Source organism: Anolis sagrei, chromosome 4 (assembly GCF_037176765.1).
Source record: "Anolis sagrei isolate rAnoSag1 chromosome 4, rAnoSag1.mat, whole genome shotgun sequence".
Taxonomy (NCBI): Eukaryota; Metazoa; Chordata; class Lepidosauria; order Squamata; family Dactyloidae; genus Anolis; species Anolis sagrei.
In genome coordinates this window covers 201,021,796-201,036,369 of record NC_090024.1, presented here as the reverse complement: position 1 = coordinate 201,036,369, position 14,574 = coordinate 201,021,796, and the positions used below count along the sequence as shown (strand labels likewise).

General features: G+C 39.8%; 1 protein-coding gene across 3 annotated transcripts in view; it reads right to left on the bottom strand.

Annotated features, from left to right (window-relative positions):
* The window catches only part of TAFA3 (TAFA chemokine like family member 3), a 138,576-nt gene that overhangs the window by 82,380 nt on the left and 41,622 nt on the right, over nt 1–14,574 (bottom strand). For 2 of the 3 annotated variants that reach the window (XM_060772675.2, XM_060772676.2), the window contains exons 2-3: nt 12,697–12,785; nt 9,538–9,653 (exon numbers count right to left, since the gene is read on the bottom strand). In XM_060772675.2, coding sequence (XP_060628658.1) covers nt 9,538–9,652 — 115 coding nt within the window. In that variant the 5' untranslated portion in view covers nt 9,653; nt 12,697–12,785. Of the gene's footprint in view, nt 1–9,537; nt 9,654–9,855; nt 9,938–12,696; nt 12,786–14,574 lie in introns of those variants that run through there. The other variant, XM_060772677.2, reaches the window with a different exon arrangement.

Below are 14,574 nucleotides of genomic sequence, written 5' to 3'. Positions count from 1 at the left end.
TTGACAAGCTAGAATGTGTCCAGAGGAAGGCAACTAAAATGATAAAGGGTCTGGGGAACAAGCCCTATGAGGAGTGGCTTAAGGAATTGGGCATGTTTAGCCTGCAGAAGAGAAGGCTGAGAGGAGACATGATGGCCATGTATAAATATGTGAAGGGAAGTCATAGGAAGGAGGGAGCAAGCTTGTTTTCTGCTGCCCTGGAGACTAGGACGCAATGGAACAATGGCTTCAAACGACAGGAAAGGAGATTCCACCTGAACATGAGGAAGAACTTCCTGACTGTGAGAGCTGTTAAGCAGTGGAACTCACTGCCCTGGAGTGCGGTGGAGGCTCCTTCTTTGGATGCTTTTAAGCAGAGGCTTTTAAGCCATCTGTCAGGAGTGCTTTGAATACGATTTTCCTGCTTCTTGGCAGAATGGGGTTGGACTGGATGGCCCATGAGATCTCTTCCAACTCAACGATCCTATGATTCTATGACTATTCCCTTAAGTAGAAGGCCAGTTTCTCTATACTCTGCTTCTTAATGCAGGTCAAATAGAACCTAACATTTACTAAGCATTCTAAGTTATAACAACCTGTTACAATAACCTGAGCATTACAGTGAAGCAAACAAAATAACTGTGAGCCTGAACATTCACATTGCACATCTTTCCTTCCTACAAAATTCACACCTGTTCCATACTATGGGAAATATTACAAATCTTTCCTACCCAGAAAATGCAGGCTTGAGTCATACCTAACAACAAAGTTAACTTTTCTTGTAGCTTCATTCCAAGTAAACCTCCCAACAGATCACACCAATGAAATCACTCAGGGAAACAGTAGATATCTCTGCAAATATGGTGCTTCTTCTAGAAATAATACTGCAAATTATTATAGAAGTTAATCTTTGTATACACTCGGCCGAAGGTCAGCAAAAGAATAAAGAAAACTAACACTCATAAATTGTTTGAAATGGCCACATTAGTCAAGATATATGCTGGTTTTAAGCAATGAGGGGATTATAGAATTGGAATTCTTCACTGGAAGATGAATAGCTAGATGTTGAAAAGGTGATAGGTGTGTGCCATATATTACCAAAGGTAGTTGCAATTTAATTCCACTGTATGTTCTCCTTTACAATACACTCGCCAGCTTCCACTGCTAGAAGCATGATTTTAAACGTGAATGTGGTACCAAAACAATTCCTTGAACATACTGCGAAAATTAGCAACTACCATATTCAGATTCAATTTTGCATATAATTACAGACCAAGAGAAATTGGGCTTCTTCCCCATGCAAATTATTACTATTCAAGCAAGAGACTGACTCCCAGACACTTAGGATGTCTGCACTATGTGCCTGGCAGAAACTAACACAAAGGCAAACTCAACTCACATTCTACCTGTATTACAAAGGCAGTAAAAATTACAAGCCCTTCATTTAGCTACGTGACCTTTCAATATTTTTAGTTATGTGTTTTTCTCCCCAGATGGCATTACTAGGAATGCAGGGACAGAGGATCAATTCACAGAAAACCTTGTTATTCAGTAATGAGCTGAACAATGGAAGCACATTCACTAAATTAAAAATAGAAAACAGTAAACCACTGCTCAGAGTCTTCTCCCAGATAATGTGCTGCACTAAATTTGGAAATTGCCATATGCCCCCAAATGCTGCCATCTTCGAGTTTCCCAGTGTAGGTGGGGAAAGCAATGGAATAAATCAACATGAGGAATGAGAACACTCATCTAAGAAGGCTTTGCAGCAATGTGGCTTCATGCTACAATTTTACTGTTCTTTATTTTGTGCAGTTTCTTCCCATTTTCCCTTGGGATAGCTTATAGTAGCTTATAAAGGTTTCTAGTCAGTCACTGAAAGAATTTACCAGGCTAAGATCTGTTCAACAGCATCAGTTTCTACGGGCTTCCCTTGCTGCTATTTCCAAGAAGGAAAGTACTCCCATGAGTAATTTTTGTGTCTGAAATGTTAACATGACTCTTTAAGAAAATACAGTACTATTGAACTTGGAACATCTTGCCAACACCTGTATACCTTTCTTAGAACCTGCCATGCATTGTTGGCTCTCCTACACTAGATTATTTAAATCAGAAGTGATTGAGAAAGATGTTGCTGTACTATGTCAGCCAAAAACAGGCAAGAAAGGCCTAGTGCAGACAAGCTCTGTTGCCTTAAAACAAAGCACTGCAGCAGAATTACTCTAGAAGTATTCATTTAATGTGAAGTACCAACATGCAGCAAACAGGCATGGAATTCAGATCCGAATCAGTAGACATTTTGCTCAAACTCCATCAGTAATCCCATCAAAAGAAAGTACTGTATTCTGCTTACATGCAGCTCGAGTTCAGACTATTTGAAGGATTATTATCATTGTATATGAGCCTGTCTGACATGTCATAATTTTCACAGGAAACCTTCCCTCTTCTCTACCATGCTTGGTAGGAACAAGAGAGATGGCTTTCTCAGGGTGCATCTGCAGTGTAGAATTAATGCAGTTTGACATGACTTTAATTTCTGTGGCTCAATGTTATGGAATCATGGGTGTTGTAGTTTTGCAAACTTTTTAGCATTTTCTGCCAAAGAGTGCTGATGCTTCACCAAACTACAAATCCCAGAATTCTTTAGCATTTAACTATGGCAGCTAAAAGTGATGTCAAATTGCACTTTATTCTGCTGTGTAGACGCATCCTCAGTGGCACTTCCCAGACTGCAAAACTCTCTCCTTAGACCCCATCTACACTGGGCATTTAATTCAGTATGAAGCTAACTTCATACAATGGCAGCCAGACAACATACACCCATATAAGTGCAGGAAAGAAAGCTCTTAATGTGTACCACTGTGCTGTGGTTTGTGTAATCAACATCCAGGCGCCAAACTGGTTCCAGGATTAGTAATCACCTGCACAGTGAAACCACTTCCTTTAATACTGGTTTGAACTGCATAAATATTTAGTGTAGATGTCTTAGAGAGATTAAAAGGGTTCCATTTGTTTCCCTAAAACTGGAAGGGAAAATATTCTGATCCAACAGGCTTTCTGGAACTGACTGCAATGGATTATTAATATTGTGTTGATTTTATCTTGTCTTTTAACAACATATTAAACAGTTTAAATCTGCAGACTGTTTAATTCAGTGTTTCCCAGCCTGTGGTTGGTGGACCACCAGTGGTCCCCAAGAATAAAAATATGGTTCATGGCCTCACCATTACCCATTGCCTCAAAACCGCTCGCCAAACCTCTTATGGTGCAGAGGCAATGGGGATGTTGGGAGGGGAAAGGCTCCCTACCCACAAAAGATTACTACTACCACATCAGTTCTAGATTATTAAATATGACTTTCTGTGGGCAACCAGATGGAGACTACTGGATGGCATGTGTTCTATATGAGAAACTAGAGATAATGTGGTCTATCCAATGCAATTTTCTGAATCAGCACCCCAAATAACCAAACCAAATCTAAAGTTGACCAAAAACTGATTGATAACCTTTTTGTTGGAGAGTGGTCCCTGGTCAAAATGGTCCCTGGTCAAGTGGTGCCTGCTCAAAAAAAAAAGGTTGGCAACCACTGGTTTAATTGAATTTTAAAATAAGTTTCATGTGTTTTTACTGATGTTTCATGTGTATTATAATCTGTATTGGTTTTAATATTTTATAAGCCACCTTGAGTCTCAGTATTAAGGAAAAGGAAGCATCAACAGAGGGGGAAGTGGTGGTGATGGTGGTATATGGAAAATAACTTGAATGCAAAAAAAAAATGTCAGAAAAGCATTTGCAACTCACAATACAGATAAACTTCTAAGACAGGAGCAACAATTGCTCCTGTTCTCCACAGGCAGGTGCTTATTATGCATTTCGTGATATTTCTACTTCTTTATAAATTCCTGCCACACTCCAAAATATACACTAGACTGAAGCAATGGGATTTGGGCCCCTGCAGTAAACTAGAAGTTTCACTATGCCTGTGAATAGAAATAGCAGCAGAAATTTCCTAAGCAGCCACTCACTTTTAATTGCTCCGCAGAGCATGCAGCAATTAGGGAAGCAAGTTTTCAGCAAAAACCCCTTGAAGTCATCAGATCCCTCATAACACATGGTTCAAAGATAGTCAAAACAGTGGGTTAGATTTTTTTTAGCATAAAAGATAAACTAGTGTTGCTGTGTTAACTATGTACAAAATTGTTTCCTTCTGTTGGGGAAAAAATCCTCATTCCAGTAGATAACTTTGTATAAACTAGAAGCTCATCTCCCACATCTACATGATACATCTCTTTCTGTTTACATACCCATAACAGATACTGACAATAATGTGAACAAATCTGCAAATCCTTTTTTTTTTTTTTTTGTTTCTAGGTAGAAAAGTAGGTAGAGACTTCACGTTGTCATTTTTAAGAGTGAGTAAATTTCAGAGAAAGTAACTGGCAAAACCATATCTGAATATTCCATGCCTTTTAAAAAAGACCCCTTTGGAGTAAACATAAATTGACAGACCACTTGAAGGCACATACACACAGAGGCGGCCCTAGGTAATTTTCAACGGTAAGCAAACAGTATTTTGGCACACACACACACACACACCAACCAATCACTGATATATATTTTCTGTTTGTCGTGGGAGTTCTGTGTGCCATATTTGGTTCAGTTCCATCATTGGTGGAGTTCACAATGCTCTTTGATTGTAGGTGAACTATACATCCCAGTAACTACAACTCGCATGTGTCAAGGTCTATTTTCCCCCAAGAGCGCCTCAAGAGCTCCCCTGGGCAAAATCAACTATACTGCTAATGCTTACTTTGCGTAATGGGTTGAGCCGCCCCTGCATACACACAACACATTTCAAGCTTTGTATAGTTCCAAGCTGACCTCTTCATTTTGTTCAGCATAATTTCATGAGCAACTTTGTAAGGATGCATTTATTTCTAGTATCAAAATTTCAAAAGCCTCAAGTATAGATGAAACAGATTTTAAAAAAAGCAAAAGGACCTTAAGGTTAATATTCAAAGCTCTTCTCAGATTGAGAGCACACAGACCACTATCCAGCCTTGTCATTTTGCTAGCACAAATTAAACTGCTCATGTCACTTATTCCAGACATAGTCACCAAATCCAATCCATTAGTAGAGGTATGAAAAGAGATAATGGTTTCTTGGCACACTATCTATATTAATATACATGTTCTCATGACTGCAGTTTCACTAAACAAGTCTCAGAAAAGTTTCAGAATCTAAGGAAGTGGTCTTTTGGTAAGCAGATAAATTGCTCTCGTGCCTCTGTACTACAGACCAGCTCCTTCAAAAACTTGTATTCAATTACTCTTTGAAGTCAAAGTCATTCTTTCTGTTTTCTGTTGCATTCTGATCACACTCTGATAACTATGTAACTGTGCTTAAATAACTGGGCTGTAATATTGTATATCAACGATCTGTTTTTAAATTGTTTTAAATTGTTTTTAAATTGTGTTCAATTTTAGCCTGTTCTTGTAAGCCGCTTTGAGCCCCAGGGGAGTGGCAGCATATAAGTTTGAATAATAAATAAATAAATAAATAAAATCTGAAGGAGTGGATTGACATCTATGCTGGAATAAACCATTAATTTTGCTCATGGATCCCTAATTCTGGACTTCATACATAGCACTTATTTCCATTAGGAAGTAAAACCTTCACATTATTTTCTTCCATGTGATTGGTTCCTTCCACTTCTGCTTCAATATGCCAGAAATCATGTGATATCAGTGAGCATAATTCTCCTCCTCCTCTCCCTCTCTCCCAGTTGCTAAACCAAAGATGGTTGACATTCTCCTTTTCCTCCTCTACCCTCTTTCTTTCCTGTTTTTAAAAAATCTGTATTACTGAAATAGCAAAATTGCAGTAAAAATAAAGATAAAACAAATTATAAAAATGCTGGGTAGGACAGATTATGGAGACAGCTGAGAATAGAGAATGTCAGACCACAGATCACCAAACCAGCACTGTGACACTACTGCAAAAACATGTGATAATGAACACATTTATCCCAGGATATGTTGATGCAATGTGATAAATAACATCCCAGGATGTTACCATTGTTGTAACCAACATGACAGCAGACTAGTGTTATAAAGTAATACATGTATTGAGTTGGCAATCTGATCTAATATGTTTTTTGAATGTTCACAAGGAGGTTTGCCCATATCATTGATAACTTTTTATACTCCTGTTATGTATGTGGGGGTTTTTTTAACGTCAGGAGTGACTTGAGAAACTACAAGTTGCTTCTGGTGTGAGGGAATTGGCCATCTGCAAGGACGTTGCCCAGGGGGGGTGCCTGGATATTTTTTTTACCATCCAGAGGGAGGCTTCTCTCATGTCCCCACATGAGAAGCTGGAGCAGACAGACAGGAGCTCACCCCACTTCCCAGATTTGAACCGGCAATCTTTCAGCCAGCAGTCCTGCTGGCACAAGGATTTAACACATTGCACCAATGGGGGAGTACATACATAGATCAGCTCCCAGAACACCTGTCTTCAAGAGTACTACAAGCACTGCTGTCATTGTCCCTATCTCCAAAAGCACTACCAGATAATTTCTTCTCTCCTTTGAGAAAGCTGGTGAACTGTTTTTCTGCCCACAGTGTGGAAAATGTTGAATCCATTTGCATGCATCGAAAGTTAGACAGCTAGTATGACATAATGGTTTGAGGGTTTAGCCAGCACACCAAGAGACCAGGATTCAAATCCCTGATCAGCCATGACAACCCATCACATTCCCTCAGCCTAAGCAGAAGGCAATGATAAACCTCCTCTGAATAAATCTTGGCAAGAACCATAGGTTTGCTATGTGGTCTCAACATGAAGGCATATAATAACAGCCAGAATGCAGAAGAAGCTTCAGGCTGCAGATGTTAGTCTACAATTGGTAGCAAAGGGCCTCTGACAATTGGAAATCTGTAGCATGCATCAGCCCTATGAACAGCACAAATAAAAATTTAATGTAAAAAGCACTTCCAGTTCCTTAGAATTGCCTGCAGTTTTCTTTTTAAGCAACAGATTTACATCCACAAACACTCCTCATATATAGGAGTTGGGAGTTGAATAATCACATTGGCAAAATGTTTACCACTACCATTCCTGTTGCACACAATATATATGCCAGAAACATAAACAATACAAAAATTAAACTTGTCTTTAAGCCTTAACAAAAAAGAAACAAACTGAATAATTCTTGATGTTACTGTCCTGAATCAAAATTCAGTTAGTTTTCCATATGAAACACAATGTTGACTTCATGCTTTCACTGTGTAAATCTACACTCATCTGGTTAGATGGTGATTCTGTTGTTGCATCCTTCTGCTGAATGCCAATAGTTAGTCATTCTTCACATTTGTGGTTTTGACTTTCACAGATTTGGTTATTCATGGATTTGATTAAGATGATTTCTCTAGGATTCTTTAGATCCTCTAGTGTAATTCTACAGTCAGCTTCCTCTGGTCATATTGGAGGACCTAGAGATTTCTACAGAGATTACCTCTCTAGCAATCTGTTGGTCCTCCAATGTGATTCTATGTTCAGCTTCTAGTGCAGTGTTTCTCAACCTGTGGGTCCCCAGATGTTTGGCATTCAACACCCAGTAATCCTAACAGCTGGTAAACTGGCTGGGATTTTTTAGAGTTGTAGGTCAAAACACCTGGGGACCCACAGGTTGAGAAACACTGTTCTAGTAGAATTTGATTGTAGAAATGTGCCAGAAGATCTAGAAATTCCTAGATTTGTCCTCTCAGGTTGAAAATTAAGGCACTACCCATCCTCAGGCAGTAGTCTCTATGCAGATGACACCCAACTCCACTACTCTTTTCCATCAGAATCCAAGGAAGCCCCTCGGGTGCTGAACCAGTGCCTGGCTGCTGTGATGATCTGGATGAGGACAAACAGGCTGAAGATAAATCCTGACAAGACAGAGGTCCTCCAGGTCAGTCGTATGTCCGACCGGGGTATTGGGTGGCAACCTGCGCTTAGTGGGGTCGTACTCCCCCTGAAGACACAGGTCCGCAGCTTGGGGGTCCCCCTAGATTCAGCACTGACTCTTGATGCTCAGGTGTCAGTGGTGGCTGGAAGGGCCTTTGCACAACAAAAACTCGTGCACCAGCTGCAACCATACCTCATGAAGTCTGACTTGGCCACGGTGGTCCACACCTTAGTTAGGTCTAGACTGGATTGTCTACGCGGGGCTCCCTTGAAGATGGCCTGGAAACTTCAATTGGTCCAATGTTTGGTAGCCAGATTAATAACTGGGAATTACAAAGAGTGGTCAACCCGCACCCTCCCGTTTAAGGAGCTCCACTGGCTGCTGTTCATCTTCCGGTCCCAAGTCAAGGTACAGGTCATTATCTATAAAGCCCTGAATGGTTTGGGACCCGCCTACCTTCGTGACCACATCTCCTACCACCAACCTGCACAATCTCTCTGATCCTCTGGAGAGGCACTCCTTTCAGCCCTTCCTCTATCACAAGCAAGACTTGTGGGAACAAGGGAGAAAGCCTTCTCCGCTGTGGCTCCCCGTCTTTAGAACTCACTACCTGGTGAGATTAGGCAAGCCCCCTCTTTAGCAGACTTCAAGAAAAAACTGAAAACCTGGCTCTTCCAATATGCCTTTGGAGAGTGACCATTTAGCCCATTTCTGAATGCTCCATCTATAGTGTTGCCCCTATGGTGCACTTTCCCCCGTCCTAAATCGAAAGCCTTACCCCACTGTTTTATCCTTCTTGGGCTCCCCTCACCTACATATTTTCTATTCCTACCTCACTCAGGGTTTTAGCATTTTATCTCATCCATTTGGCCTGCCCATCCTGTTTGATTTTATATTGTGTTAATTTGCTGTATCTATTTTATTTTATTACTGTAACTATTTTCTGATGTAATTTTTGTTCTCTGCATTCTGTATTTTATTGTGTTGTATTGTATTTTTGGGCTTGGCCTCACGTTAGCCACCTCCGAGTCCCCATTGGTGGGGTATAAATGAAGTTTATTATTATTATTACTAGTGCATGAGTATCTTTCACACATCAAATCTCTGCAAAGCAGTTCTGGGAAAGGAGCATACATGATACTGGTGTTTTCTCTCTCCCCCCCCCCCCCAAAACAGTATGGCCTTTGAAGATAGAAGGAAGAGGACAGCCCAAGCATCACCCCCTTCACAAATCCAGAACTCTGTCGTCAGCATCTTCCTCTCTCTGCAAACTTTCAAAACTATGCTATCTTTTAACAACTAGCAAATTTTACAAAGTAGCAGTGAGATTTAACATGTCTCTATATCATGTAAAATTATACATTTCAAAGGCCATATCCTATACCAAGAACAGACAAAATGTGGGTCCCCAATAAGTGAGCATAGTTAATGGCAAGCTATAGTTCGACAATTAGAAGGCTCCATGCTCCCCGTCCCTGATCTGTAGCTCCCACAATTATCATTTCAGCTCTTTGGAAAACATATAAATATTCACAGGACAATAGTTCATGTTTCAACAGATTAAGACAGAGACAGAGACCAAAATATCCTCAAGGCCTACCTGAATGGCTTCTGTGATGTGATGAGGCCAGTGTCAGCCTTCCCCATAGCATTATAAGGCAGAGAGAGAGCACCAATACCCCTTTGCTCAAGCTTTGGATGTCCCTCTCACTCATTCTGGTGAAGCAAAAGAAATAAGATGCATGTGAGATAAAAAAAAACTAAGAGACAAAAAGGAACAACATAACAGTATCTTAAGAACTTGAACTGTGAACTTTATCTGTTTGGCAAACACATGAATTTTTTATTTCACCCCATCCACCAACCCACCAAAATTAAAGTATAATTCTATCAATTGCACCTTCAAGCTGATTCTCACCTGCAAGAACCCTATCCTAGGGGTTCCTTATTGTTGCCTGCCTTCAAGTCATGCTGAAAGAATGTGACTTGCCCAAGGCCACTCATTGCTTTTCCATGGCTCAAAGGAGATTTGAATTTTGAAGTCCCAGTCTTACACTAAAACCACTAAACCACTAAATCCCCAGATTAAAAGAATATTTTTAACCAACCCCTATAAACCGGAGTGGACAGCAAATGGACAGAAATGAAAATAGTTTTCTAATGACAACTGTGCATGTATACACATATCCACCCATATATTATATAATCTGCAATACATCACACTATGAAGCTGGCCAATTTACCAGAAATTGTAGATATTAGACATTTCAATTAGATATTAAACTTAGAAATTTAAAATGCCTCATTTTTCTCCTGATTAAGTTGTTCAATTAAAACTAAACTGCACGATAGCAATATCTGAATAATCAAATGTCATGCACGGCCACAGATATGTGGAGTCAACCATTTTCATTATGCCACTCTCAACCAGCAGTGCTGTGAGCTGTTAAGAGGGAGGTAACAAATACAATTTATTGGTGGTGTTGTTGAAATGTCAGGTAGTTGGGAATCCAGCTTGTCTACATCATTGTAAGAACATAAGATAGGTTGTACTAAACTATCCAATCTAGTATTCTGTTTTTATTATTGTTTATTCATTCAGTTGCTTCCGACTCTTTGTGACCTCATGGACCAGCCCACGCCAGAGCTCCCTGTTGGCCGTCACCACCCCCAGCTCCTTCAGAATCAAGCCAGTCACTTCAAGGATACTATCCATCCATCTTGTCCTTGGTCGGCCTCTCTTCCTTTTTCCTTCAATTTTCCCCAGCATCATTGTCTACTCTCAGCTTCCCTGTCTTCTCATGATGTGGCCAAAGTATTTCATCGTTGCCTCATATCCTTCCCTCCAATGAGCAGTCGGGCTTTATTCCTGAAGTATGGACTGGTTGGATCTTCTCATGGTCCAAGGCACTCTCAGAACTTTCCTCCAGCACCACAGTTCAAAAGCATCTATCTTCCTTCACTCAGCCTTCCTCATGGTCCAGCTCTCACATCTGTAGTTTACTATAGGGAATACCATTGCTTTGACTATGCGGATCTTCGTTGCCACTGTGATAACTTTACTCTTCACTATTTTATCGAGATTGGTCATTGCTCTCCTCCCAAGAAGTAGACGTCTTCTGATTTCCTGGCTGCAGTCTGTGTCTGCACTAATCTTTGCTGAAATACAAAGTCTGTCACTGCCTCCACGTATTCTCCCTCTATTTGCCTGTTATCAATCAGTCTTGTTGCCATAATCTTGCTTTTTTATGTTTAACTGCAACCCAGCATTTGCACTTTCTTTTTTCCTCAGCTCCTCCTCACTTCCAGCCATCAAAGTGGTATCATTTGCATATCTAAGGTTGTTAATGTTTCTGCCAGCAATTTATTATGATCCACACAGTCAAAGGTTTTAGAATAGTCAGTAAAACAGAAATAGATGTTTTTTTCTGAAACTCTCTGCTTTTCCCCATTATCCAGCGGATACTGGCAATTTGGTCTCTCGTTCCTCTGTCTTTTCTAAAGCCAGCATGTACATCTGGCAACTCTCTCTCCATGTATTGCTGGAATCTTCCTTGCAGGATTCTGTTCCTACAGTGGCCAACTAGTAGCTTACGAGTAGCCCAGAAGCAGGGTATGAACCTACATCCTCCATCTTACACTCCTGACATTCCCCATAAAGATATACTGTCTCCAGAACCAGAAGTGGCATGTCACTAGCTTGACTGGTAGCCATACTAGATAAAATGTATGAAAACACCAAAGAAGGAATTAAAAGGACCTCCATGTCATCAATCTCTCCCTTGAAGCTGTTTGAAATGAGATAACTCCGCAGCTGCTTCTGCAAGTTAGTCTAGTCTAGAAAATGTTATGCTGGAGCTAGAGTTCTGCTGCTAAACACTGAACACATAGGAGTGATCCACTTTTTGAATTTCAACACATCACAGTGGCCTAGCCAGTCACAACATAACAAAAAGCAGTGAGAACAGCCCCAATAATCACCATTACAACAAACTATAAATTACATGAATGTCATACACAATATTTCCAGGGTAAAGCTCACACAGAGAGCAGTAGCAGTTTGAACATTGAATGTCCACTCCATGATGGAAACTCAATGGATGATCTTGAGCAAATCACACTCTCTCAGCCTCTTCTGTGGAAAGCAACCTGTAATAGATTGATCTTAGTGTTGTGATAAATCAGAAAAGTCTTGAAGGCACACAACAACTACTACAGAAGAAATTCACAGCTCTCAAAATCCAAGGAATCAATTTGCTATTTATTTAACAAAATGTCTGTATATTGGCCCTTGGGCATCCATTTATAGTATCAGATTCAGCCACAATTCCATAAATGCAGGCTCTACTCATTTCTATTGATAACTGAGAACTTGCATGCCAATGGAGTGGTGAATCCACTCTATATTTTAATATAAAATTTAAGGTTGCTCTTCAAAGTGTTGAACCTATTTTGGGAGCAGAATTCAGCATCTTTATCTCTTGTAAAGTCCAGACTACAATCAGAACCACTTTTTTACTTCTCCCAATGTGGAAGCCACCACCTAGCACTGCTTCACAAAGAAGAAGAAAAATACAAAATAAATAAATCTGAAGTTCAGTTCATGAAAATATTGTGGCCCAGGAAAGCAACAGTGTTTTCTGCACAGTTGTGATATTGTTGTGTAGTCAAGAGTCCCTTGAGTTTTTTTTTAAAGGATTCAACATGACGGCACCGAATGCTCAACAACCAAAACAAGCTTTGAAGTAATTATACATACCTCCTATTGGGGCTTCACAGCTACTGTCTGTGCATTGGCCAATCGCAGATAGACTCGGTATTCGCAGAGAAGGGCAAACATCAGGGCATCTGAAAATGATGAGACAGATACTTAGCATTTCAGTTGATAAATCCTACATGAAACAATGGGTGTAAGTTTACACTGACTTTATTCCTATATATAAATATAAATAAATAATTACATAAACTATCTTGAAAAGAAGTGAGATTATAGGAGCTATTGTGCATGTTGGGACCTATTTGAGAAAAAACTCATTTGCAAAAAAAAATATTCAAATGCAATGTTGCTACAGAATGGATTAAATACACGGTTTCCTACGAAAAATTATGGTTTGGATACAAGAAACCAGTTCTGTGCACACAAACAATTTTCCCACAAATAATAAGAGAAGCCCAAAGCAAACCAAAAGATACAGTGACCATTGACCATTTTCTTGACAAGATGTCTCAGGGCCCTTCCAGACAGACCCTGTATCCCAGGATCTGATCCCAGGTTTTCTGATTTAAACTGGATTATATGAGTCTCCACGTCCACATAATCTGGGATAAACAGAAAACCTGGGATAAGATCCTGGGATATAGGGACTGTCGGGGGGGGGGGGGGGGGGCTTCAGTGTGTTATGACATCCTTTTTTGTTAGTCATAAGGAGATCTCTTGGTATTATTTTCATTTCTCCCTAATATATATATTTCTTCAGAGCAACTTGCAAGTATAAGAAGCAAGCCAGCCTGTAAGCTAAATTTCTAATATGTAGTCAATTGTCCCTCTCCTGCTCTTCCCATATTTCACTGACCAAATATACATATTTCAGTCAAGCCTGAACAAGCTAGTCAGAAAGACTGATGCTCACTTCATGTTCACATTAAAATAGTTTAATTAATGTTTCTTCATGCATTAGCTCTCCACATGTTTTAGTGCAATGATAATAAAACACTGGTATTTCAGCCATATCAGAATGAATCTGTATATGTATGTCAGTATATTGATATGAATATGTGTGAGTGCATGTGTGCATGTGCAGATAGTTTACAATCTAGCAAAATGTCAGCTTGAGTCATTAGAGTATTTCCCTAAAGCATTCAATTCATGGACCACAAATTGCTGTCCCTGGGCAACTGAAATGTAAACCCTGTTGCATGAGATAAGCTTTCTAAGGTTCTCTCTCACACACATACACCACCGCACACACACACACCTCTTCCGTTCTTTGTATTCATTCAAGTTTTGATTCTTTCCATCTGGAACATCTCCAGGAGCAAAAAATAAAAGAGACAGTAAGCAGTCACAAAGAAAAAAACCTGCCTACACAAACCCACTTTACCAGGTTCAGAGAAAATGACAACTTCACAGCCTTGTATATCACCTGCTGGGATTTAACAGGGTCCAGAGAGTGAACAACCACAGAAGCTGTAAAACTTTAGTGCCCTATCAGAATTTATTAACAGCGAGCTAGATAGTGAGTGCATGTTGTTTGTGATGATATACAGTCCTGACTGGGCAAAGGGCCAGATCCTGGCTTTTCCTGTTCAAAAGGCACATCAGATTGCTAAAGAGTTATCTATATGTATTTTAAATCTTTTGTTCTGTTGCTGCAGTTCCTAGGCTATATTTTATTGAACCTCCACATTGGTTCTTTAGAAAGCACTGTATTTTCCACAAAGCTATGTGAAAGCCTTTGAATTAGAATTCAGATTCTTCTAAAACTAGGTACAGCTGCAGCAAATGTCCAAAAAGAAGAAGAAAGGAGTGTTCTTAAGCATGTGTATCACAGTATCTATGTGGCAGCACCATGTAAAACTTAGCATTAATTTTAGACATTTTGTCAATACTGAATATGATTTTGATAGGTTCTTATGC